Source organism: Halichoeres trimaculatus, unplaced genomic scaffold, assembly GCF_033239565.1.
Source record: "Halichoeres trimaculatus isolate MK-OKI-2021-1 unplaced genomic scaffold, fHalTri1.1 fHalTri1_scaffold_23, whole genome shotgun sequence".
NCBI lineage: Eukaryota > Metazoa > Chordata > Actinopteri > Labriformes > Labridae > Halichoeres > Halichoeres trimaculatus.
This window is the reverse complement of record NW_027437201.1, coordinates 2,642,879-2,669,791: the sequence shown is the minus strand read 5'-3', so window position 1 is coordinate 2,669,791 and position 26,913 is coordinate 2,642,879. Positions and strand designations below refer to the sequence as shown.

The following is a 26,913-nucleotide window of genomic DNA, read 5'->3' as shown; positions in this document are numbered from 1 at the left end:
TTCAGCTCTATGTGTATGGGACACTGAGTCATTCTCATACCACAAGCCTGATAAATCTTTTTTTTAAAAAAGGACGGCACCATGAACACAAATGAACTCTTCAACTGGCTCCCTTCAACACAGAGACACAGCGACTCCTCTCCAACCTCCTCTCTCAAGCTGTTGTAATGCCTTGACGTAACTTTTGAGCCTTAAGTCGTCGGCCTTCCCGTTTTTGGCTTCTTTACCAAAGCTCTGAATCTCATTTGATCAAACTCAAACTAGAGACCAATTTAGGGATGTTTTCATTTTCACACAACTGCACACCCTGACTTCAGTCTTGTGATTTCAGTTGTTCTTTTCCCTAATCAACTGAAAATGTGTTTTTCTGCAAAGAAATCTAAATTCTCAGCTAGCGAGCTCAGAAAAGAGCAGTTTGAGAAAATGTTCTTCTCTCCCTCCACAACTACTCCATAAAGTTCAAATCTTTGGTGTTTTCAAGTGATTTCAATCCAGCCGTTCATTTATCGAGTAATGTATTCATACATTTATTTGAAGCATCGCTCAATAGCATCTGACCCGAGTGCCCCATCAGCCAACTCTCCCTTTCGAGACAGAGTGAAAGTAGTCCCTGAAGAGCAAGGAAATGCAGGTCAGAGGCAGAGTTTACTTGAAGAGGAGAGAGGCGGGGGGAGGATTTTTTCTCGTAGAGTTAAGCGGGTAATCAGATTGTGATAGTGCTCCAGCGGACAGGGTCATGTCTGCTTCTGAATGTTAAGGAGGGCTGTTTTAAAGGCCCTCAGAATTACCCCTGATATCAAATGCTGACCTTTAGCAGAGACAGAAACATGACTATGATTAGAATTACAGCTTCTCTTGCCAAACTCCATGCTAGGAACATGCTAACATATAAAAAGTCTTCCATATGTATCCTGCTGAAAGAGAAAGCAGTGGGGAAATAAGTATTTGATGCACCGCAGAGTTTACAAGTTTTCCCTCTTACAAAGAATGAAGAAGTCTGTGATTTTTATCCTGGGTACACTTCAACTATGAGAGGAAGAATCTAAAACAATCCAGAAAAGCACATTTTGTGATTTTTATATAACTAATTTGAATTTTATTGCGTTAAATAAGTATTTGATAGAATAGAAAAACAGAATGATGCGGAGGAGCCATGGGAGAAAGTCATGTGGTCTGATGAGACCAAAACAGAACTTTCTGGTATAAACTGTACTCCATGTGTTGGAGGAAGACAAAGGATGAGTTCAATCCCAAGAACACCATCCCAGCCGTGAAACATGGAGGTGGGAACATCACGCTTTGGAGGGGCTTTTCTGCAACGGGGACAGGACGACTGAACTGTACTGAGTAGGGATGGGTACCTTTCACATTTAAAACGACACAGTACTGATGCCTGGTGCCTGGCAATCGGTATCGGTACTTAACAATTCCAATTTTCGGTACTTTTGTGTGTGTATGTGGTAAAAAATATCAATTTATTTAATAATAAAATGTTTATTCTTTTAAATGTAACATATTTATTCTTCAGTATATAACCTTGCAATGCTGTGTTCATGTCCAGCATGGAAAATTTCCTACTCTTCCACTACCTCACAGTCACAAGTATGCATTTAGGTACCCAAACATGGTACCTTTTGATTTTACCTGAATCAGCACACGGTACTTTTGACAGAATTCGGTCAGTACCTATAAAAGTACCTGATTTGGTACCCACCCCTAGTACTGAGGGGAGGATGAATGGGGCCATGTATCTCCAGAATTTGGGAAACAACCTCCTTCTAAGAGCAGTAAAGATGGGTCATAGCTGAGTCTTCCAGCACAACAATGAACCCAGACTCACAGCCAGGGTGACCAAAGAGTGGCTAGGTAAAGGTTTAGATCAGTATGGTTTGGTACGGATTGGATCAGTTAAACTTGGTCCTGTTTGCATTTCCACAGCCAATCGTGCCCCATCAAGGTAGGTGGCATGCAAGCCAGGTGCTGATAGCTGCATTAGTTACATGATAGCATGACGCCGTAGCAGCGTGACACATTGTACCCTGCTAATAAACCCAACAAAGAAGAAAAACATGACACAGTAAACAAAGATCAACAATGGAAGACATCCAGCAATTTGTCTTCCTTGTGATTGGCTCTTGGCTCTTGGTTACAAAGAACAATCAACCTCTGTTTTAGAGAAGGCAGCGTGGAGATAAACAGCCACGAATCTTTTGACAAATTGATGGACTGCAGTGTTGTAGCTCCTCCTCCTGGGGCTGGATTGGTTAAGTCCAACAGGAGGGTTATTTTGAGGATCCATCCCATCAAATGCATGTCGTACCAACACAAACCAGACTGAACTGCTTGGTGGAAACATGGTGTAAGAACAATTTCAAGGTCCTGGAGTGGCCTAGCCAGTCTCTGAACCTGAACCTGAACCCCATAGAAAATCTTTTGAGGGAGCTGAAACTCCCAGTGACAGCCCCAAAACCTGAAAGATCTTGAGGAGATCTGCATGGAGGTGTGGGCCAGAATCCCTACAGCGGGGTGGACAAACCTGGTCCAGAACTACAAGAAAAGTCTGACCTCTGCTACTGCATCAAAGGTTTCTGTGCCAAGTTTTAAGTTCTATTTTTCCATTGCATCAAATACTGATTTAATGCAATAAAATACAAATTAATTATTGAAAAATCAGCCAATGTGCTTTTCTGGACTTTTTTCTAGATTCTTTCTCTTATAGTTGAAGTGTACCTAGGATAAAAATCACAGACTTCTCCATTCTTTGTAAGAGGGAAAACTTGAAAAATCAGTGGCGTATCAAAAACTATTCTCCCCACTGTTTATGCTGGATCAATGCATTTTTACTGTTTACATGAGGCACTGAAACCACTCAAAGTTTGAGATAAAATCTACAACTTTTGGTAATAACTTGATATATGTACGCCCCATAAAAAACCTTTAAACCAAGATGTTCACAGTCAACATGGGTGTTTACGAGCAGTCACTAACTCATCCTTCATTTGACATCCAGAACCAATACTGTACCGAGGTTACCAATTAAGCTCCACGTGTCTCTGAAGTCTGCTCCACAGATCAAACTCTCCTGCTCCTATGTCACTCTTTAAATTAAAATACAAAAAGGTTTACAGATCTATTTATAATGTTCAGCATCAGCTAGTTGTCTTTTTTCCCCGTCCCTCAAATGCTTCGAAACTGGGGCTTGGAAGTTAGAATACACAGGAGTTTGTCACCAATGAAAACTTTCAGTTAACTCGACGAAGCACACATCCAAGGAGTTCAGCTCTTATCAGAGAGCAAGATAATTGTTGAAACAGGTGTAACTGTCGAAGTGTCAGCGCGCCTCTCTCTGTGTTCTGGTCCCCGAACCAACCTCCGCCTATGACTCCATCTCATAAGTCTTTCAGACAACCTTGGTGTGATTTCTTGACAAAAGCGCACCCGCTCTCAAGGTGCACTCGAGCGCGATATGAAAAGGGACAAAGACAGAGCCTGAGAGAAGATAGGAGAAGAAATGGATTTCTTCTCTAATTATGCAAGGAAAAGAGACTTTGTGAAGATAAAGTTGGGTGACACAAGGGCATATTGAGGGACACGCTCACTTTAGGAAGATTTTTCAAAGTGGGAGGCACAAATGGATGTTTGTGCTATGAGCTATGGCTGCTAATTGGTGCAAACTTAATGAATGCAGGGTGCTGTTCGGAGACAGATGCTTTGTGCAATGTGGCAGATTTCAGTGGCTGCGCGTCTCTCTCCATTGCTGGAACATCAAGAAGAGGAGAACATTTGGCAGGTCACAAAATTATGCGAGGAAAAGGGGAAACCCGAGAAGAAAAAAATGTAAACAGTTGTTTGTTTATTTTCTCGTTAATTTATGGGTGACTGTGTGTGTGCTTGTGCGCGCTCGTGTGCGCGCGTGTGTGTGTTTGTGTGTGAGTGGAGTGTGAGAGTTAGCAGTTCTCGAGCGCTTGTCTGTTTGTTTGAGCCATCGCTTTTTGTTTTGGCTTTCTTTCCTCGCCAGCTCTGTGGCTCTCAATTAGCGTGCAAGCCTCAGGGACCTAATTAACCAGTTCAATTAATAAATAATTTTCCTTAAAAATCCCATACAAGCCATTCTGACATTTGTCAGCCACTCAGGAGCTGGTGTGTGTGTGTGCGTGTGTGTGTGGGAGAGAAAAAGGGAGAGGATGATAAGCTTGTTTGCAAGTTTCTGCTTATCCCCCAGGTGGCTGGTGCAGGGGACAGTGTGTGTGTGTGTGTGCGCGTTTGTGTGTGCGTGTTTGTGTGTGTGCATGTGTGTGTGTGTAGAGGGAGGCTTACTCATAGCATAGGACCCCACAGCAGAGGAGGGCCCCCATGACCTTTTATCGAGTGTCCAATCAATAATGTGCGAGCGTCCATCTTTTTGAGCTGCAGCCCGAGCCCGGGCTTCTGAAGGCCTGTGGCCAGCAGCAAAGCAGGCTGGGAGCAGGCTACACAGTGGGGCAAAAGAGTCCTTGGGGGGCCAGGAGTGGAACAGAACCAACCGCCTCATGTCATTTACTCATAATGATGTCTTCCTTTAGTTGAAAAGCGGGGATAGGGGTGGAGGGGCCAGGGATTGGGGAGCTTGGTTGTGTCCCCCTCCTCCACAGGCCACCGCAGACCCAGCCTCTCTCTGTCTCTGTCTCCCTTTGTCTGACGGTAAAAGCATCCTCTTTGGTCTGTCACCAGGCTCTGTGATTAAGGAGAAGAAGCAGACCCCGGCTTCTTGCGCATTACAATCCCATTTAGTGTTTCTTATCATAGCTATCTATCCGGTCACATGTTGGGATGGAGTTGTGTTTTATTGTTTGGTGAACTGTAACGTATATTCCCCTGTGGGCACCATGGGACAGATGCGCTTGTTTAATTTGTAGCGTTATCTCCAAACATCGACATTACAGGATCTGGTTGTCACCGCCAAAGAGCCGGCGCTGATGGATCTGACTGTGTACCAGTGTTCATTAAACACACTCCAAACAGCCTTCAAACCGACTCTATTAGCAGCTGCCTCCAGAACAAGAGGCGCCTGAACGCAGTTTTTGACCATGAAATGCTCTTTAAGCAGATGAACGGGACTTGAAAGAGGAGCGGGACTTGAAGTTTCCTGCTTCTTTTTTTTTTTTTCCACTCATGTAAATGCCAGTGAGTAGTCAATCACTGGATATCAAAGCAGCGTGGACACAGAAGAAGAAGAATCCAGTGATAACGCACTGGAGACTGTCAGGACAGCCATCATGAGAATCAGCGCCGGCCTTTTCTTACCTAGCAGGTAGCTGTCATTAGGGATGGGTACCTTTCACATTTGAAACAATACCGTACCAATGTACCTGGCAATCGGTATCGGTACTCAACGGTACCAATTTCCGGTACTTTTCTCTGTTGATATTGTAAAAAATACTTATTTGTTTAACGGTAAAATCTCAAAGTTTTTAAATTTAACATAATAATTCTTCAACATGTAACTTCGCAATACTGTGTTCATGTCCAGAACACAAAATTGCCTACACATCCAGCTCCTCACAGTCACAAGGATGCGTTTAGGTACCTACATGGTAAACATGGTGACGTATGATTTTACATGAATTGGTACTTGGTACAACAGACAGGATTCAGCTAGTACCTATAAAAGTACCTGATTTGGTACCCATTGAATGAATGAATGAATTAATTAATTAATTTAATTAATTTGAATTCTTAATTTGAACATGTGTGTGTGAATGATGCAAGAAGAGAATTGGAGAAAGAAAAAAAAAACAAAGAAAAAAACAAAACAAAACAAAACAAAAAAAACCCAAAACAAAATAAAAAACAATAACAGACAAACCAGAGAGAATAATAAAATCAATAATAAGCAAAAGCTTATTTTAAAACCTACCCCTTCTCCACTACTCAATTAGACATACATATTTACATAATACATAATAATTATGTACAAAAATGGAATATAAATAGAGGTAAAAAAAAAAAAAAAAAAAACACCTGCATTTTTTAAAGCCCTTCTTCCTCCCTGTACCTTGTGAAAATCATGTGTTTGCACTGTTTTTTGAGCCGGGTCATGCTTGGACACTGCTTGAACTCCACAAAAACTTTTCAATGTTGTTCCTGCCCTCCGATGTTTAAAGTTGAGCTCTCCTCTCAGATTATAACCCCATCTCTGTTAAAATAAATAAATAAATAAAAGTTTTGAATATTTCCAGGAAGTAGATTATTTATTGCTCTGTACATGATTTGTGCTGAATAGTGAAATTGTGTGATTTCTGTAACGGGTGTTATGGATTACTCTTATGGCTCTTTTCTGCAGTATAGAAAGTGGTTGTGTCACACATTTGTTAGTATCACTCCGACCTCAGCACAGTAAATAAAATATAGCAAAATCAGTGAACAGAGAATGTGGAGTGATTTGTGATCCAGGATGTGTTTTGCTTTGCTCAGTACTGAAATGCTTCTAAACAGTTTACTTTGAGCTCCAGTTTAGATAACCATGAATTATTACCCCAAGAAACTCATTTCATTTACTCCTTCAATATCCACCCCATCTACCTGTATCTGTACTTGTGTGTTTTTGCTGCAATTGCCAAATAGCATGAATTTGGTTTTACTTAAATTTAATGATAGTTAGTTTTTGTTGAACATCTTTTTTTTTACATATTCAGTAGGGATCATCCCCAGTAGTAAATAGTAGTGTCATCTGCAAATAATACCAACTTTAGTCTTTTTGAAACGCTGTTGGTGACACTGCGTCGATCGTGTTTGGGACGTAGCTGAGCAGACACTTGGCCGACCCGCGCCGTCTACAGCCTTCGACATATGGCTCCCTGCTCTGGCTTCATTGTAAATGTAAGCTGCAATTTATTTCTGATCTACAGAGAATACCCACTCAAAACCAAGCGGCTTAACAAAAGGAAGGGATGCATCCTGGCAGCCGGATAAGACAGGAGTTAAATTTACCAGCAGACAAAAAACAATCTAAGTCTGTGTTTTCATATTAAGCATCTTCTGCGGTAGCCGCTCCTCATCACAACCAGGCTGGAGAGATTTCAGCGCATCGATCGGCAAAGTAAGTGTGTGAAAGAGAGTATGAGTCAAAAGGGGATCTGAAGGTGGGCTGACAGATGGAAGACACAAGCAGGACCTAAAGATGGAGAGATCACTTTTGTTCCCTGTCAGGTTTGACCGAGGCCTTCTCTGCACAGAGGTGACTGTTGCACTCTCTGGCGCCCTCTAACACCCTCCTGAGATCACTCCACTCAACTCCTCTGCCTCGGCTTTGATGGGAGAGGGGGGGTTATTGTGTAAATATTTTGCTTGAGCATTTGAGCATCTTAATCTTCCATAAGGTGATCTTTGGAGTGGAGCAACACGGGGTGCTGATGTTCAGAGGAGCTCCCAGTTGTAGAAAGAAAGAGGGAGTGAAAGAGACAGAGGAGGGAGGGAGAGGAAAAAGAAAGAAGGTCTGTGTACTTGCTAGAGTGCTGGGAGCTAGAGTTCACTACGGGGGCGTAAGTGTGTCAAGAAGAGCGCTTTTCCCCCATCCGCAAGCCCCGGGCCCTCTCCACAACATTAAAAAGCATAAACAGTCAATACTGAATGTAACTCAGAGAAAGAGCAAGAGAGGGAGCGTGGAAAAAAAAAGAAACAAGTACGAGAACGCAAGGGTTTTTCAAGCGTTACACAACATAGTGAGATCAGAGAAATGGAGGCTGGGCTGTAGTGTATAGTTGCAAAGCTTTCTGATGGAGGAAGGGAGCCTCTCCAAGTGAATCATTCATTGCGGGCGGCAGGGGTGTAAATATGAAGGGGAGGGTTGAAGGAGTGCGGGATCAAGGAAATGCACACCTGGTGCAAGACAGGGGTCAGATTGGCCCTGCACAAAAGGAAAGGAAAGGGAAAAAGAGAATGAGTTGTTTGGCATAGCTCCGTTTAGACAGCAGCAGCAGCAGCAGCAGCTTCTTTCAGTGCGCTTGTGCAAACGGAGCAGAGCAGGTAGAGGCTGCACATGCTGCTGGGCTGTCTGTGCCCGTACACATGCTGCAAACACATGCCGACGAGAGGGAGGCTCGTCTTTTCCTCAAAGCTTCTCCAAAAGCATCAGCGTTTTAGGCCTTCAGTTTGAGATGTAACGGCTTGTTTATCCCTGGCACATTGTTCTCCCTCATAATCGTGCAAAAGTCTCAATCAGTCATTCCCTCTCTCCGTCTCTCAGTCTCTCTCTGTCTCTTGCAAGTTTTTTCAAACGATATCTCCAAAACACTCGACACCTGGCTGGCTGACTTCAGAGCTGAAATCAGTGGTGAAGTCTGCGTGTCTTGGAGTCTTTATTTAATCATCCACTCAGGCTCTCCTCACATGTCGAAGCCTATGCATCGGAGGAGATCCTCCTCTATAGACGGATCATAAAGACTCCGATTTGACTACTGAGGAGCAGGTGTGGGCCGGCTGCTGCAGCATGGACATGTGTGACTCATTGTTTGTGCCTATTTGATTAAATACACAGTTTGTTTTTAATCTACTGAACCAAACATGTTTACTTTTTTATTACAGCCTGAAAAGGAACTCAAGGAAAACATGTACTGTAAGATGATTTGCTCTAAACGACTACAGTCGCCTTGAAATGACAAGAAAGAGAAATCCAAGAAGAAGATAATTTCAAAGGAAATAAACAAGCATATGGAGCTACCTCTATTTTCAAGGTTCTTCAATTTATTTAGAAGTCATCACCAGTGTTTACCTCAATAAACAATTCCCTCTTTCACCAAGGACATTCAGACCACTTTCTGTTTTTCTCCTTGAGAGAACGCTCTCCTGGTTTATGGCCAAACAAAAGTAACTTCAGCGCAAAGTACTCTTTGAGCCACTTCCCTGCCTGAGCGAGACGACTCCATATTTTAAACATTGGGAGGAGGGAACAATATCTGTGAAAAGAGTGAAATTTGATTTCTACCCCACGGAATAGGCCGTTTCCTTCTGTTGTCAAACAGAATGACTAAACACGCTCATTCACATGCTCCCATGGTAGGACGTTATTAATTTATCACTTCAGAGTTATCAGCTCCCACACACGCGAACATACATACACATCCACGCACACGTTTGCTTCTTGATGATTGACAATGTGATAAATTTTATTTGAATATGGCTGACATGAATTATGTAACCACAGAGACTGATGGCTTTGTTGCTTCCCTCCAGCTCTTCGCATTTCCTCCAAGATAACATACAGTTGATAATTTACAGTAGGACATATTCTGGAAGTATAAAGGAAAATATAGCGACAATGCCCCAAAGGAAAAAAAAAATCTCTGAGTGCTCCGGTGCAGCCGACTCTGAGAGCGACTCGCAGAGAAGTGAAGGTTCACGTTGTGGCACCGCTGCAGTAAAGTTAGGTGGCTGACACTTCTGACACTGGAAAGTGTTTTTTCTTGAGTTCAGCTCTGATGGTAGCGACGAGGTCCCAGCAGACTGGGTTAGTCCAAAAAAAAATAAAATAAAGAAATAAAAAAGAAGGAGGAAAATAAACACAAATGAAAGGAAAACAGAGCCCAGCACTGCCGGTATCTGATGTTGATAGCTGTGGCCAAAGACGGCCTTTGAAGGGCTTGAGGAAAATGACAATACAGTAGGTTTTTTCCTTGTTGCCGCTTCTCCAGACGGCAAACATAAAAAAATAAAAAAACAAGTCTGATTGGTCTGAAAGGACTGTCAAATGTCAAGCAGTTATCAAACAGCAGACATGTTTTCTTTTAAAAGATACCGGCAGAAGGAAAAGCCTAACCTTTCAGCGCGCCAGTGAAAGTCACTCATCCCATCATGTGAGGTACTCCACACTCGCTCTGTACACGGCTTACCCTCTCCCCTCTGATTCAAATCTATAGCTGTTGACACAAGTTGTCTACCACTGAAACAGACGGATCAGTAAAACAGTGATTTGAGGGAATTATTTACTTGGTGGTTGCAACACACAGACAAAAGGAGAAACTCTAAAAAAAACAAATTACCTCAAACTGAGTTTTCTGTTTCTGGAGGAACGCAGAAACTGAAAATTAACACCGTGCACTGGTTCCTCTGCATCATGTTTACGTCTTGATGTGGCCCGTGCAGATTTCATGTAATAATCATGATAATGTGCCTGGGCGAACAGGAACAGCTTGCTCAACATTGGGCGTACAGTTGTACTCTGCTGTTCCACTTCCTGCGGCTGATGTTCAACTCCCTCCACACCGAGCCACACTTGTACGGAGAGGGAGATGGGACGACAATGTCCTTGATTTTCAAAGCAGTGAGACTTGTTAATGCCCTCATTTTCATGTACACCACTGAATCAATCATTACTGCTCCGTTGCACTGTTCAAACAAACTTCTGCACAACTTTCACATGAACCTACATTTCTATTCTCATTATTTTTGATTTTATTCTGAAGAATGTCTCTTTGTGCTCGCTGCGCGGCGAGGTTAAAGATCAGGCTGGTGCTGGCAAAGATTCAGTGTCTTGCTCAAAGACACTTTAGCAGACTGAGTGCGTGATATTGTGGGCCTGGCGCCCAGCTATACTGCCCTGCAACCCCAACTCTGACAGCTGATATGAATCTAAAAGCATCTATGCTGCAACCAGTATTTTTATCTTGCACTTTTGTTCTTGGATTGTCTAAAGAGGGGGAGTGCAATCAATGACTTTTATCTCTAAATAGGAAATTACAACATCTCCCTGTGCCTGCAGAAAAAGATGGCCACATGAAGAAATGACGGAAGATTCAGAGGCTAATTACTACAGAAGTCCAAAGACACATTTAGAGAATCATCCAGGAAAGCCTTGGTGATAAACAGCTCTGTCTCTTGTCATGTGTTTTCTTGGCTCCAGAACAAAATGTATTGTTGGTGATGGGGAAAAGAGGACAGAGTTTTCTGTTGTCGTCATCCTCCATCTATCAGTGGGTGAATCGCACCAGGGGGGCTACAGAGAAAGAGAGTTTTGACAGCCAGATATCTCTGAACCTGGCAGCGTTGCGTCTTTAGTATCGATCCAAAAAACACAAACAAAAGTACATTATATTAATTCTCTGGCTCCAAAATGCTTCGAAATCTGCCTTTAATGATGGGGAAGTGAGTCATCTCTCTGTGCTGGTTGTGTTTTCGTGGTCTGCAGCCAGATTCAAAGTGGCCACAGTGGTTGGGATTAAAACAGCAGCTGACGAGGCCACCAACATCACATCTCCACGCACAAACAAAGGTGAGGCCGGGACAAAGTGTGTGCTTTGGAATTTCTGTGCATTGAAGAGAGGTGATTAAGAACATTAATACGTACAGCTGGCTCTTTCTACAACTCTTGCTGTGCTTCCTTTGGTGTCCTGTTGAGAGGGTGTCTGAGCAGTGCACCATCAATAGCGAGGGAACAAAGCCAGAGAAAAATATCAAGTCTTTTTCCTCAACTGCCTGCGTGCCTCGCTCTGCCTTAAGATTAATCTAATTTGGTCTTTATTGAGAAATGGGTAAGAGCAGTTTTGTTTTATTTATGTGTGTTTTTTCCTCCTCTGCTCCTTTTTCCTTTGTTGCTTCTCCTCGGCTGCCTCTGACAAAAGACAGCCAGCCTGCCAAGCCCGGTGTTGCTCTGGGACGGACCTGTCAATCACTCCTGACGGCACCCTGACAACATGTACGTTAAAATTTCAAACGGGACTCAAAGGCGGCGCATGACAGCGGAGCCTTTGAAAGTGGCTGTAGCGCTCGGCGACAGCCAGAGGAGTACGGGTGGAAAACAAACTAGAAAACAACAGTGTGGAGGGAAAAGAGAAAAAGAGAGAGTCAGAAACAGAGAGAGAAAGGGGAGGAAAAAAAAAAACAAAAGTTAAAAGCAAAACAGTGAAGAATGTGGGTCTTGATGATGGGAATTGGCATTAGATTCCTCCCTTGGTGTATCATTGTTTTTTAATTTGGTTGAAACTCCCTGGAGTGGAGCATGCGGTCTTCCAGGGAGTCTAGTGAGGGCCTGTTCTCGCCGCAGTCCAGGGACAGAAAAGCTCCTCAGAGGCCTCGCTCGGATCAACTCAGGCCTCTTATGCATCTCACTACCCTCCTCCTTCCACACAAAACAACTGAGCACAAATCTTAAGAGCACTCCACCTCGTATACCTCCGCTTTACAGCTGAGCAATTAATTCCCAGTAGGAAAATGGAAACCAGTGCTCGCCACCGAGATAAGCCTGAGCTGGAGAATTCATAAATCTAAGATCTGTGGCTTCCAACATTCACTAGAGAAACAGAAAAGGTCAATGTGGATTCTTCCTCTGCTGTCCTGAATGTGGAAATCTTTTTAAACACTTTCTGTGTACATCCCTGCAAGGAAACTGAAGCATATGGTGCAACGTGCAGCTTCAGGATGCACCGCTTCAACACGGCTAAATGAACAATGTAAATGGGGTAGAAAGAAAAAAAGAGAGTGCCAGACCCGATGGGAGGACTGCCATCTCCACAGCCCTGCAGTTTGTGCACTGATCCTTCAGTCGGCTTCCACATCTGCAGTTCAAAACCACACGCTGGCTTGAAACTGCTACAAAGCACTTCATTGTCTGCGTGAGACTTTTTCCGGCCATGCTGAGTGAGTGTGTGAGTGTGTGTGTGTGTGTGTGTGTGTGTGGGTCGGCTCTAAGTTTGTTTGCAGACTAAAATTAACTTACGCTTGTTCAGTGTGTGGAGGAACATGTGCCACCTCTACAAAGGAGTGGACGAGCAGCATATGTGCTGGGACGCAGGTCATGTCAGCCTGGTGGTGAGTTTGATTCCTCCGCTCCCTGGGTGGAACTATGTCCGAGCGCTGATAGGAGTCAGTACAGACGGAAACACACACACACACACACACACACACACACACACAGCTTTACCACATGAATCTGTGCCACTCTCTATACACACGTGTGTCCAAGCTTACTCACAAATGTATCCAAACAAGCGAGGGAGCTCACACAGGGGCTGCTCAGAGGTACGGCTGTGGCACAGAGAAGTTTAAACGGCGTCCTGCTCACACACCATGCTCTGGCTTAGAGTGCCCTCTAGTGTTTGCTGCTGCATGGGAAATCAACTGGGATGTGGAGTGAAAGTGGTCAAGTGAGGAGTTAACCTGGTAAAATATAAAGCAGAGCAAAAAGATGATTAATCTGATTCATTTCTTACATTAGAAAAAAAAATGGTGGTGAATTTCTCTCATTGCAGAATAAAACAATCCTTTTAATTTCTTTGTTAAGACGATGATAAAAGAAAAGAAATAAAAGCACAAAGATGAAGGAATAACTGACAAATGTCTTAAAACATTCAAGGAACTTCTAAGAAGTAAGTATTTAAATTATATAACAGCACAGCTAACTTAATATAATTACAAATTCTACTGTGTGAGAGTGAAATTAGTTTTTTCCACACCTCCAGATTCTAAGGAAAGGCTGTCTTTATGTTTATGGCTATAATAAAATACAAGTTAAATCTATATATTTTTTTATTTGTTTAAAAATATGAGTCAACGTTAAGGGTATTTGGTAAAAAATAATTTAAGAATCAAGTGAAAAAATGTTTTTAAATTGTAAAAAAGTTCGTTTCACTCTGACAGTCTTCTCCAAACGCTGCCTGTACAAGGAAAATCACATTTCAAATAATATCTCCAGCCTGTTTTATCTGCTGAGTCCCATCAAATTGCTTTATAATGAGATCAATCAAACTCATTTACATAACTACTTAGCTTTTATTTCATATTCAGCCCCTCAGAAAGAGGGCTTCTGCTGGAGGACTCAGTCTGGATCACTGCAACATTTCCTCAACCGTGTTACTTTATTCAACTGACTGAAACAGCTACACGACTCAAGAGGAGAGAGTGTCTTTCACTTCCTCTAAAGCTAACAATGCTAGCTTATCATCTGAAAAAAAAGAAACAAAAATCTACAGTTTGTTAAATTCTTAAATATTTCTGTGACCAAAACATAAAAGGTAACAAAAACATCTTTTAATAAAGCTGTCTTAGAAAGTGATCTGTGAGTAAATGAGTGTGTCCAAACATGCGTCCCCTTATCATGCTTCTGTTTTTGTTGTATTTATGTAGCTGCCTTTGAAACACTAAGATCCAAGAAACACTATTAAGGTGTCGCACACTACAAACAACATTTTCCATATTCAAACTTGACTTCTTCTTTAGTGTAAGCAGGTAACGTCTCTTGTTTCTATGTATTTCTCCCTTTAGATGATGAATCGTTGCAATTAGTCACATTTGTTCAATGTAAGTTTGCACTGAAAACATTTTTGTATCAAGCCACCATCATCGAACATTAGTCTAATGATGAAACTGAGCCCTTAACTTAGAAATGTATTCTTAAAAAGTCGCCTTAGAAACCTCATATATTCAGAGCAGAGAGGCCACTGCCGTCCAGATCTCAATTTGCGAACATGAGGACATTAATGCAGTCTCACCTATTTCTTAATTCCATTCAATAAGGATGGATTTTTGTAAATCATATGCGTGTATTTCTTGGCGCTTGCACGACAGAGCCCAGCAGAGGTGGGATTTGAAAGGCACCTCAAAGCTCTGATTATCCTGAGTGTCTCTGCCCAATAATGTTACCTGCTGGGACAGCAGCACCGCTCCTCTAAATAAATTGCAAGTGGCCTTGGGCAATAAGAGGAACCCGCCTTTGATGTGCCTGACTGCCAATGAGGAAAATGTGCAGCCAGTCAATCAAGCTCTTAAAGCTTTGCAACAATGGAGCCGACCCCGCTTTATTATTTATTTTTTAAATTGATGTATTTCATTATCACAAGGTGTCTACTTGCTGGGGTAGCGGGGGGAGGGGGCGGCGGGGGCAACATGATCAATAATTGATATGCGGTGAGAAAAAAAGCGGATTTGCTGCCTCTCCTCTGGTGCACTTGTCACTAGCTGTTGTCAGAACACATTTGCTTTGATGACAAATTTGAAGAAGTGAACAACAGCATCACATCTGATTACAAATTTAGCGCGTGGTGAAAGGCAAGGGGCCCCTTCTCTCGCCGAGGCTCTGTTTGTTCAGGGCGCTCTGGAGGAACGACTACCAGGCACTGAGGTGAGGTACAGTGTTGTAAGCAGAGAGATGAGAGGGGGGTTGAACTTTTTTGTCATGTGTCAGTAAACAGCGTGACTTGTTTGAAAGGCACCTGGATTACAGGGTGAAAAGTTGCTCTTTAAACCTTTAAAGCTTTGGGGCATGGGAGACACGCCACGTCAAAACAGAGAGTGGAGATGAGGAGTGAGAGCAACAAAAAGAAGCCATAACTCCCTCAGGTGTGTCTGCGCCGAGACGGAGGAGTTGTCCTGCTTTGCTCTGAGTTTGGGTCATGCTGTATGGTGGAGCATCTCAAATGGATTTAGTCAAATAAAGGGAGACGCTTGAGTGATTTGAGCTGTCCAGGTTTCCTGAAAGACAGCCTGGACTGACGTGAAGAAAATCCATCATGAACTGGAGATTGGTTGTTGAGGATTACTTCTGAGTTCAACTTTTATTTCTGAACGCAAGAACGAGAGGAAGTGCACTTTACAATGTGATATTTAAACAGACGTGTGTGTTTCACTGATGTGATGGTCCTGACATTATTGGGTCCAGTGGAGCTTGATCCCAGACCAGAACTATAAATCAAAGGCCTCTGAATATGAGATTAAAATCATATATATATGGTTTGGTGTTTGGAATGTTGTGCCCAATCTGCATGTCACATCAACACTACATGACTCAGTCATTCAACCAACCAGTGGTGAAAGATTTCCAACAAACCAAACTGACCAAACTCTCTCAATACCTGTCAAAAGCTCCCAGTTGTGGAGCAAACTAAAGTTCTTAAACCTGATAGCAGAGGCTGTGATCTAAAGCGCCCATCAGCATAAACAACACTAAAACCACAGCCACCAGGGGAAGTTCAGGGTCTTTCCCTGAGACACTTTGGTGAGTACAGCAGGACCTGAGATCGAACCCCCACCTTCTAATTGAGATGACCAACTCTACCACTGAGCCACTTGGTGTGAAAACAATCTGTACTGACATGTTAGCTTTTCAAGGAGGGATGTTGACCACACTTTAGTCATGCAGAGATGTTCAGGCTCTGATCCTGTCTTGGAGGTAGTAACAGAGAGGAAAGGGAAGTAGTAAGTTGGGATTGTGAGTGTGTTTGCATTTCTGTAACCCTGTAACGGATGAGTGGGAGCCCCATACTGAGACACCAGTGATACGTTGTAACAGTGTGAGTATTAAGATGAGGTAATGGTTGAACTCCATTCTAAAGCTGATGCATAATTGCAGTGTGTAAAAAGCTAAGGGTTGTTGACATTTTGCCATTAATGAAAAAAAAATATTTTGTTTATCACATATTTTATTTGAAACTTGTTGATTGTAGGGCAAATTTTAATGCACGCAAAAAAAAAAAAAAAAAAAAAGGGTTTGAACTTCAAAGGTTTGGGTCAGGGCTGCCTTTAGATTTACTGTAGTTGGAGTGCTGGCACGGCCTCTTTCCACTGTCCTTTTTTGCTTAAAAATACAACAAGCCCCCAATACATAAGTAAAACAAATATACAGGAAAATAAAGTTGACTAAATTTGAGATGAGTGGCTAAGATTAAGTTTTTAATATTGAAAACAAAAAAAAAACTTTACTTTTTCTCATGATCCTTGGACTTCTTAGCATGTGCTTACACTGTGCCAACGTCAACACTGTTGTCGCAATCACTGCACTTTGAGAGCTTTCATACTAGCACAGTCCTGGTTCTGGAGCCAGTTTAAGCAGAACAAAAGTGGGCGGGCGTTACTCTGAGGTGACCTGAGAGCTGTGCTGCTTGAGTTAGTTCGTTTAACTCTGTACGACGTAAAGTACGATAGTTTTGTTGTGGTATAAGTTTTGTTCAGCATGCGGTGCCTTCTCAGCTGTACAAATCTTATTTCCACTCCATAAACAGACAGCTCTTTTAGTTATTGTGTACATTTTTAATGTATGTTTTCAATACAACAAAAAATAAAAACAGACAACAAATGCCTGCTTTCTGTTTCATCAAACATCATCTCCTCAATCGACCACTGCATGCTCTTCTTCTCCATTTTCCTCTACTTCGTTTACTTCCTCGACTTTCTGCTCATTTGGGAACGAAGCCGTGCAGGTATGAAAACCCTCCCAGTTGCCCCTTAATGACATGATCTTTACTATTTAGTCAACTTGGTTCAAAGTGTATGTTTTTGACCCATTATCTCAAAGATGCAATGAGGAAGATGTATTTTAGTTGGACTGTCTTACCACCTTCTGGCTCGGAGTCTCACAAACACTGTGGTAAAGATGTGACTTTTAACCAGGCATGTTTGTTTTGGAAAAATTTTCTTTGTTCAAGTCAACTTTTCATCTGATACAATGCGACGAGGTAAGGTATTTGTCAGTACAGTTACAAAGCATCCGTAGGCTAACGTGACAACAAATGAATTGTCAGTTTATACAGTAGTTTAGAAGCAAACAGTTTAGCCTTTAGCTTGTGTTTTACCCTTTAGCTCATGCTCTATCTCTCTCCTGTTTATCTTTCTTCTGCTCTTCTGTCCTTTTTCGCTTGAACAGTTTGGCTCCAGTGTCCACCACCACTACAAAATTAATCACAGAAATTGTTTTCAGCAGAGAAAAACACAGATCTCTCTTCTCTCTACTAAACTTCATCAGCAGGCGTGGTGTTGTCAAAGAGACTTAGACGTACCGTATATCAATTTGGTCCTGGTCGACCCGATCAAGAAGCTACTTCGAAGCTATGAAGTAGCATTTCAAAATAACCTATATTGGTGCTATTAATCTCATTTTAAAGTGTGGATTACAATTGGGCAAATATCTAGAAGTGAGACCTTTTCAAACTCATCACCTTTAAATTTAATTGATAAACTTTTGTAAAAAAGAAAATTATTTAATAGCTCAGTTAAAGCAAATAAAAAAATGTATATTGAGTTTGAACCAACAAGTTACCAACTGGTTTTCTTCAGTGTGGTAAAAGTTGGTGCATTGACAGATGTATTCACCAATACCTGATACTGTAATCCACGGGACACCTAAATGACCATCTACAGGCCAACAGAATCCAAATGAGACAAAATCTTTTGAGTGATTTCATTTGTAAGAGTACTTCTTAATTAGCCTAAATGTTTTCTTAATTATATATACAGAGAGTTGAGATTTTCCTCAAACTTTAAAACTAAAACCCTGATGGGGAAACAGCTCGACACAAAATCTCAAAGACAACAAAACAAACAACATATCAACAACTCAACATAATTGACAGCTGCATCCATTTGCTCGGTCCAAGCCCCCTCCTCCCGCTTTTCCACTCTGTTCTTCCAACACCATTTCCTCTTTTAATTATCCCCCAGCAAAAAGATGGAGCACATCAGACGCATCGCGGTAAATCCTGGCCCTGGCACGGGCTCATAGTGGCTCCTGCGTCTGGCAATCCCGATAGAGCCTGCGCGCTGGCAGTGACAAGAGAGGAAGGACGCCTGGAGATTTTCCGACAGAAAGAATGGAGAGGATGATCTCTCAGCAAAAGAGAGGTCCTCATTCTACTCCCAGCGTGGGAGGCTTTTTGGCGAGCGCCTTCCGATCATACCACATTTTCAGCACCAGATTAGCCAGTTCTCAGGAGCAAAACTCACATAGACCCCTTGTTTACACCTCGGTACGACAGTGTTTTTGTAATGACTGTTCAGTAAAAGAGCACATTGGAGGCACTGCAGGCGCGGCTGCTCTCCTATCTCTCCCTACAACATTTTAGGGGTGAGACTTATTGTATGTAGCGGGGTCAGAGAGACCATGGTTTGGATTAGAGAATATGATTTGTTTTGAATTGAAAGAGGTCTCCTCTGACCTGAAATATGTTCAACTGAGCGAATTGTGCATTCACATTCTAATGAGGTATCAGCTCCACGAATGAGTTTTTCTTTTGGAAGCCGGATAGATGAAAAAGGTTGCAAGTTAACTAGAGCTGGGGTTGCTATCTGTCAAAGTTTCCCCTATCTCCATGGGGTGCACATCAATCACAGGGGTCCCCAACTGACAGTCATTCTTCAGGCTAATGGTGTCGTCATCTCCCACGCGATTTACACGGATTGCACAATGAGATCCTCGGACACAATGGAGCTGCAAATCGAGCCCCCCACTCTGTTCTCCTTCTCCCTTTCCTTTTCTTCCATCATTCTGAGATGAAGAGTAGAATGCTCCACAGCGGGTAGCTTTCTTCTCCTCCAGGGGGAACTGAGAAAGCAGGCAAGGGCCTCTGTGATGTTAGTTTCCCTTCAGGGTGGGGAGGAGATGTCTTGTAGCACAGCTAAAGATGATCATTTGAGACCCTGTGAAACAAGGTTCCCCTCTGGAAGCCACAGAGATACAGGGGGAGCCCAGGTCCCGACTAATGAGTTAGGGTTAGCCAACGTTCTTTTCGGTGATGAAAATACGAATGATAGGGGTGTTATTTTTTCCCTGATTAGACATTTTATTGCACCTATGTTACACAATCTGGCATAGGTCAGAGGTTCCTGATCAAAGTCAAACCTTGCTCCTGTATCAAAAAATGCTCAAACAAGTGTCATTCTTCCTCCATCCTACATCAAGACCCAGAACAAAGATTTTACATTTGATACGCAGGATAAAAGCAAGCATTAATCGATCAATGAGCATACAAGAGAAATATAAACATTTGTTTCTTATACGTGGTGATGAAAACCTTTCCTCCCGGAGTAAACATTTACGAAAAGAAAGACCGTCACCAAACAAAACAACATCCCATCTGATAATCTGCTACAATTACACTGCACACTGTGATGAAAGGGTATCAATGATCTACTTATGTCATAGAAAAAGAGTGCAGCTTCAAACATGAAAGCTATTGAAGCCTATGAGAGTTTCAGTCAATGAATGATCAAAGGAGCAAAAGCTTATCAGCGCGGTTCCTTCACGCTGAAAGAGTGTCACATTGCTCTGGGTTTACTGCCACAGATGCAGTGTTTTTGCCCAGAAACATAATGGCTATTGTGTTTTCTGAAAACATTTGGCTTTTTTGCACAGTTGAAGCAGCAGAAAGCACACAAAGTGGAGAGGGGGAGCAAGCCCTTTATCCTGATAAAAGGCGAAGGGATGAGGCTGACCTTTCTGGCATCAGCTAGGCTTCGGGAACACGATATATGGCGGCGTCATTTTATGGCCTTTTCCCCCTTCAGCTCTGGGCTACGCTTACAAGCCACAGACTCAAGTCCTAACATCTATCGTTTTATACAAAGACTCAAACGTACAGATGCCTGAAACCCTGACTTTTATATCACAACACACACTAAGCAGTTCTGTCTGTTCATCTGCAAACATAGCAGTCCGACTGGCTTCAGAGTACCACTGCGGGCCATGGAAGCAGAAAGAAACAACAAATCACTGTAGATTACATCAACACAAAAGCTTGACTCAGTCCACAGCATCAAAACCGCTTTCCTTTAACAGGAACCAAACAGAGCTTACAGTCTGACCTGCACCACTTAAAGAAAGCACCAACACTTCAACTGGGAAAGAAGCTATGTGTCACGCAAGAAAGACACAACATTCAGTTTGAAAAGAGTCCCCCAAAAAATGACACAACTCTGTACAATTTAAAGGCTTTGTTATGAGGCAGGCCCCACATACCTATAGGCCCTTTGTCCCACATTTGAAAAGGCTGCATCACAAGGTCATAGCAGAACAAGGGTCACGCAAACACAGAGCAGCACTTGTGTGGTGTTTGTTTGTGGGAGGGGACGGTGCCAATTCTATAGGTAAACTCTAGCGGACTGGAGATAAGTTCCCCGTAGGCCACGGGACAAAAGGCCGTCTGAAAAGGTAAAGAGTAGTAGTTCCTGACGTGTCAGAGGCCTCATCATCAGGGGGGAGAGTATAAAAGGATCTGGAGGTGCGTGCGGGCCACGGTGCACTAAACATCCACAGCCCTGCGACCATGGGAAAGGTATGAGCTCAGATAAACATGGCTATAGGGGAAGTGGGAGTGTGTGGATGTCACAGGATGAAATGAAAGTAGGAAAGAAAAAAGGCATAACAGAGTTTATATGAGTAGAAATGTTTCTTAAAGAATTGAGGGCTCACTTGCAGTGTTTAGGGGTGGATTATTGGTAGATTTCAGCAGTTTTGCTTCTAAAGCTGTCAGATTGGACAAAGGTGTTGTCTTCAGGTGCAGTCAGCTGACATAAATGCTTCTATTACCTTTGGTTTTTACCTGTGAAGAAGTTTCCCTCATTTTCATCTTTCAAGCAATGGGAATAACACACAGACGACAGGAGAGACTTGGACCAATGACAACAAGTTTGTTCAAGGGAGAGCAGTGTCCCCTACAGTCCATTCAAGAGAACTGCAGTTTATAAAAGTATGTGTAAGACATTAACCTGAGTGACTCTGTCTCTCTTCCCAAAGATAATCTTCTACGAAGGCCGCAACTTCCAGGGCCGCCACTGGGAGTGCAGCAGTGACTGCATGGACACCTTCAGGCACATTCAGTGCTGCAACTCCATCCGGGTCAGCGGTGGTCACTGGGTGGCCTACGAGAAGCCCCACTACTCGGGCTACCAGTACATCCTCGGCCCCGGCGAGTACCCCGACTTCCACACCTGGATGGGCTTCAACAACTGCGTGCGCTCCTGCCAGATGTTCTCCCCCGTAAGTCAATCAAAAAGACAAAAAGGATTGGTAGTCACCCCACCCCCACATCACTCACCTTGCACTTCAAATGCTGCTTTAAAAATGGATGTCAATCATTGGTCTTTTGATGTCATTTACAGATACTCAGACAGGTCATAGAATGAAAGTCTCTTTTACTAAGCCCATAAGGAGAGCCAGTCAGCCTTTGAAAGGGTTTTGATACACTCCCCATAAGACCTGGTGCCTTCATTCTAATTCTGCTAGGTACACTGAGTGATTCTGGCAGTTTAGGGTGAAGGTGGGAAAAAAAGTCTTAATCTGTCAGGCTCAGAGAGAGTTGTTCCTATTGCCTATCTGTCCTGACATACTCAAAAAGATGTGGTGAAACTTAAAGTCAAAGCTAAAGAAATAAACATGACCTTTCCTGATTTCTTCAAACACAGTACAGAGGATCCTTCAAGATGAGGGTCTACAACAGGCCTGACATGATGGGACACACAATGGAGTTCATGGAAGACTGCCCCAACGTGTACGAGCGTTTCGGCACCCAAGACATTTACTCCTGCAATGTCATGGAGGGTTTCTGGGTCTTCTACGAGCACCCTAACTTCAGGGGACGCCAGTATTTCCTGCGCCCCGGAGAGTACAGGGCCTGTGGGGACTGGGGCTGCTTCAACCCCATGGTGGGCTCATTCAGGAGGATGAGGACTTTCACCATGTAAACTCCACTTATGTGCATCTGAAATAAACATTAAATATTTCATTTTCAAATAATGTTTTTTGTGAGCTTATTCTGAGGGATTCACAGAAAAAACAAGTCTGAATTAGTAACTTAAGGCTAAGTCATACATTTGCTTCCTGTTTTCTAGCTTTAGCTCCATGGCCTACCTCCACATCTAGGTTTCTATCACTCATTTCCATAAAGGCAGATGTTGCAGCTCTTGTTGTGACCCTCAGAGAAAGTGCAACACAGTGTTTTTCATAGACAGCGAGAGCTTTGACAGAGACAAAGAGGCTGCAGCAGCTCACCTCTCCTATAGTGCTCTGCAGTGTATAGAGCTGGCTGTGCTGACACCACGAAGCTTTGTTTCCCTTTAGCAAAGTCCTGATCCTAGCAGGTCTATAAAGAGGTCTGGTGCAGCCCGGATTCTGGTCTGGTCTGAACAGTTATAGGTAAGGTAAGGTACTTTATCCAATATATAAAGCAAGAGCAGCTCAAACTCTGGATGTGGGGTTTATAGATCACACACAATAATAAGTTTGGTCTAACAAATAGCTCATGAAATGATAACCCAGATTGTTTTTGTAGAAGTTCTAGAGCAGGGCTCTGAAACCTGCGACTCTTCAGCCTCCTTATAGTGGCTCCCTCTGGCCTCGACAAAGAAAATCATTAAGATGAATAAAAGTTATTTCTTAACCTAAGTGTTATTTATTTTTTCTTAATTTATTTGTTATTTTTGTTGCACAGTTATCTCGGAGTCCAAGGTAAAATCTTTTTATAATCAAATAAAAAACAAAAAGTTTCAATAAGTTGTCAACTAACATATTCATATATGTGGCAAAAAACTAGCAAACAACAAAAAATGTTAATTTGAAAGACATTTTCAGAACAAGGACAAAGCATTTTCTGAAAGGTTCCAAATTAAAGAATCAAAGTGATTTCGTTATGGAAAAATGAGATCGAAGTTGCATCTTACAGCCCTGACTTTAGTCACAAATTTTCGTCATTAATTTTACTTTTTACCAAGCTGCTAAACAGCCGCAGTATGTTTTTTTTTTATTATTTACTTAAAGAGGGCTAGTTTTTGTTTTATTAATTTTAAACATATGGAAAGGACTCCAGTACATCTACATATGTTAATGTTGAATTCAGTTCAAAGCAGACCTACACACGACACTTCTGTTTGGGGTTTTCTTGTACAGGTAAAAATGGACAAAGAATAAAACTTATAGAACTTTAAAAGCTGTGTTGTATTTTGCAGCTCCAGACCAGGTGTCTTTGGTGGAAGAGGGGAAAAATGGCTCTTTTAATAGCAAAGGTTGCTCTAGAGCAGGGATCTCAAACTCATGCCATGGAGGGCGAAGAGGCTGCAGGTTTTCTTTCCAACCAAAAACTCCACCGACTGATTTCACTGATTAGCCCCTGCGTTCTGCTTGAATGTGATTTAATCAGTGAAATCAGCTGGTGGAGTTTTTGGTTGGAAAGAAAACCTGCAGCCTCTTGGCCCTCCATGGCACAAGTTCGAGATCCCTACTCTAGAGCATATGAAATGTAGGGATGTAAGACGCCTGGAATTGTATACGACTTGCTTAAAAAATGATCGCAGAATGGTGGCAAAAAAGCTTCAAAACAAAAGTTTCAAAACAGCACTATCTGGTTATTATTGGTTCAATTATGCACCCCTGTTTATTGTTACCAAAAGCACATAAACTGTGGATAATAAACTGGTCCAAAGCCTCTGTGACGTCACCTGTCTGTTCCTAAACAGTGAAATGAAGCCAATCCGTAGCCATGTTAGATATGAGGCAGGCCTTGAGCTATGTTTCGAACAGCTACAGAGCGCTCGTCAGTCATGTGAGCTGAGCTGTGTCTCTGATTGGACAATCAAATAATCCTAAAATCTTCTAAACTACAGGTTTCCAAACTTTAAAATGCCAAGGCTCCCCAAACAGTATTTGCTTCTGGCCGGGGAACCCCTTTGGAAACAGACAACATCAAAATATGTAAAGAAATGTCAACCTTAAGAATGTATTAATGAACTTTTATTAACTTTTCAATAAGAATTGCATTTGTTTGGAACAGGAAATTATTAACAAACAAAATCCAGACTAACACAAGGTTGTTGAAAAAGGCAGAAGGTATACAGGGCTCTGCCAGCCAAGGTGGGAAACTCCTTTTTTACATGTAGTCAGTGGTTAGAGAGGGGAAACTGCCAGGTCGACACAGATCATGACATCATCATGCTAAAATTGCAGCCGTCACACAAGTTGCGGTTAGGTGCAATTGGAAAAATGAGAATCCAACGATTATGGCACTTTCCGTGTTGTCTGTTCAGGACAAATGGTTATGATGATAAAAAAATGAAATAAAATCAAACAATAATAATTATCATTATAATAATTAGATCCGATTTTCCTTTCCCTCCAATTTTTCGGAGGTCCCCTAGTGCCCCCTAGTGGCCCCCACTTTGAAAACCACGGTTCTAAACCACTGAGTTAAAAAAAAATCACTCCTTGCACAGTGTACACCGATAGGGAAATTAACGTTTCAGACACAAGTGGTTTTTGAACCAGGCTGTAAATATGTTTTGCCGTTAAAGTCCATGTTTTTGGCAGTGGTTTCTGGTCTTTCTGCCGCCAGCCTCAACCAGATTCTCAATGAACAGCAACTTCAGGCACTTCCACATAGTCTTCATTTTTCTAAACCGGATGTTGCTCCTTGATTTTGACAAAATGGAATTGATATGAAAACCTTGAACTATCTGCAATGTTGTATATTTCATACCATATTTTATTGTCTGAAGACTTGTGTTGGACACAGATAACTTTAGCTGTCTACATGGTGATAAGATGAATGAAGACAAACTATTGCTAGTATTACACCTGGTAGAAATGTTTGTCACGTCCGATTGTTGTGGTGATTTGAAGATATTATTTGTCTTTCCTCTATCCAAGTCCTCTTTTTTCAGAAAAGTTTTGTTTTCATTAGTTATACGAGGTTAAAAACAAGGCTTTATGTAACGTTTAACGATGATCGACAGCTGCCGTTCTCGTGTATTTTTTTCCGGGGTTGTAAAATATGTCGGGAGGTAGCGTCAGGAAGTGATTAGACTCTCGAAAAAAAAAAAAAAAAATTTCAGTCACCCAGCTCCACTCAGATTCTCCCAGAATCCCTCTCTACTGCCCAGACTGTGGCTGCAAACTGCTACAATGGCTGCGCCTGAGACGGCGGTATTTTGGCTTCAAAACCGTACAATGATAAATGGCGGAGCCACGCTGTCCACTCTATATACAGTCCATGGTTCACACTGAGGATATGAGCTGTGCTTAAGTTCGTCTACTTTTGTGCAGATTATCTTCAATGAAGACAGGGATTCCCAAGGCCATCACTGTGAGTGCAGGAGTGACTGTCCTAAGATGCAGTACCACTTCAGTCGCTGTAACTCCATAAGAGTTGAGAGCGGCTGCTGGGTGGCCTATGAGAAGCCAAATTATGGTGGATACCAGTACGTGCTGCACAAGGGCGAGTACCCTGACCACCAACGCTGGGCGGCTTTAACGACTGTATTCGATCCTGCCGTATGGTGCCGAGCTCTAACTTGCATGTTTTCCCAACTATTTAAAACATGTCTTGACCTAAAACTGTAACTTAAAAAGGGGGACCAAAAGTGAGGACTGGGTCACTGGATTGGACTAAATAAGTTAGGTTAAAGACTTTTCGATCACTTCATGTGCCTCCTTCTTTCACCGTTCCTTTGGCAGTACAATGGGAACTACAGGATGAAGATCTTTGTGCGATCTGACTTTGGTGATCAAGACCTAGAGAGACGGTCAGTGTCAAGGATGACTACTGGATGTTGCATGAACACCCAAATCACAGGGGGCACCAACTTCTTGCGTCCTGGAGAGTACAGGATACAGTGAGTGGGGAAGCACCACCCTGACCACTGGATCTCTGAGATGTGTCACCGACGTTGACTGATTTTTGCCTCTTTTTATGTTTTGTTTTGACCCCACTGTTAAGCTTTCCACCTTCATGTTCTCATCATGCCCACATGGTTCCAGAGATGTCTCATTAGTGTCATGTCCAAATCTGAAATCTACATTTTACCGATGGAAGTTTGGCGTACGTCATGTTGGGCTCTGGTTTTGTTGGGTTGCTTTGCACAGTTGAGTAGAGTTTCAACCCTGTGCTCAAGCAATGCTCACAGCATATAGCGACATTAATTTTTGCTTTGGTCGTCCCGTACCAAAATGGTTTGCCCTGCCAGTCCCCAACCTCATGTCCTACTGGAATCACAATAAAAGAAAACTTGATGAAAGTCGACTAAAGGGAGCCTTTGTTAATTTTCTATTGACTGCTGCAGCTGTCACGGTTAAGAGATCAGGGGGATATGGCTTTTCATAAATCTGAAGAATATTTTTCTCTTTATTATGGTGATTTAGCTTTAGTTTCATCAGGCCACAGAGTCAGATGTAGACGTGTAACCCATGAGGTC

At 42.5% G+C, this 26,913-nt stretch overlaps 1 protein-coding gene and 1 pseudogene across 1 annotated transcript; both read left to right on the top strand.

The window, feature by feature from the left end:
* The first annotated feature begins 21,026 nt into the window (after positions 1-21,026).
* On the top strand, positions 21,027-22,416 carry LOC141785085 (gamma-crystallin M2-like). The gene is made up of 3 exons (XM_074663209.1): positions 21,027-21,041; positions 21,470-21,712; positions 22,138-22,416. Exons 1-3 carry the CDS (start codon positions 21,027-21,029, stop codon positions 22,414-22,416), a joined length of 537 nt encoding a protein of 178 aa, XP_074519310.1.
* Positions 22,417-24,206: 1,790 nt separating this feature from the next.
* LOC141785443 (gamma-crystallin M2-like) lies at positions 24,207-26,396 on the top strand (annotated as a pseudogene).
* The last annotated feature ends 517 nt before the right edge of the window (positions 26,397-26,913 follow it).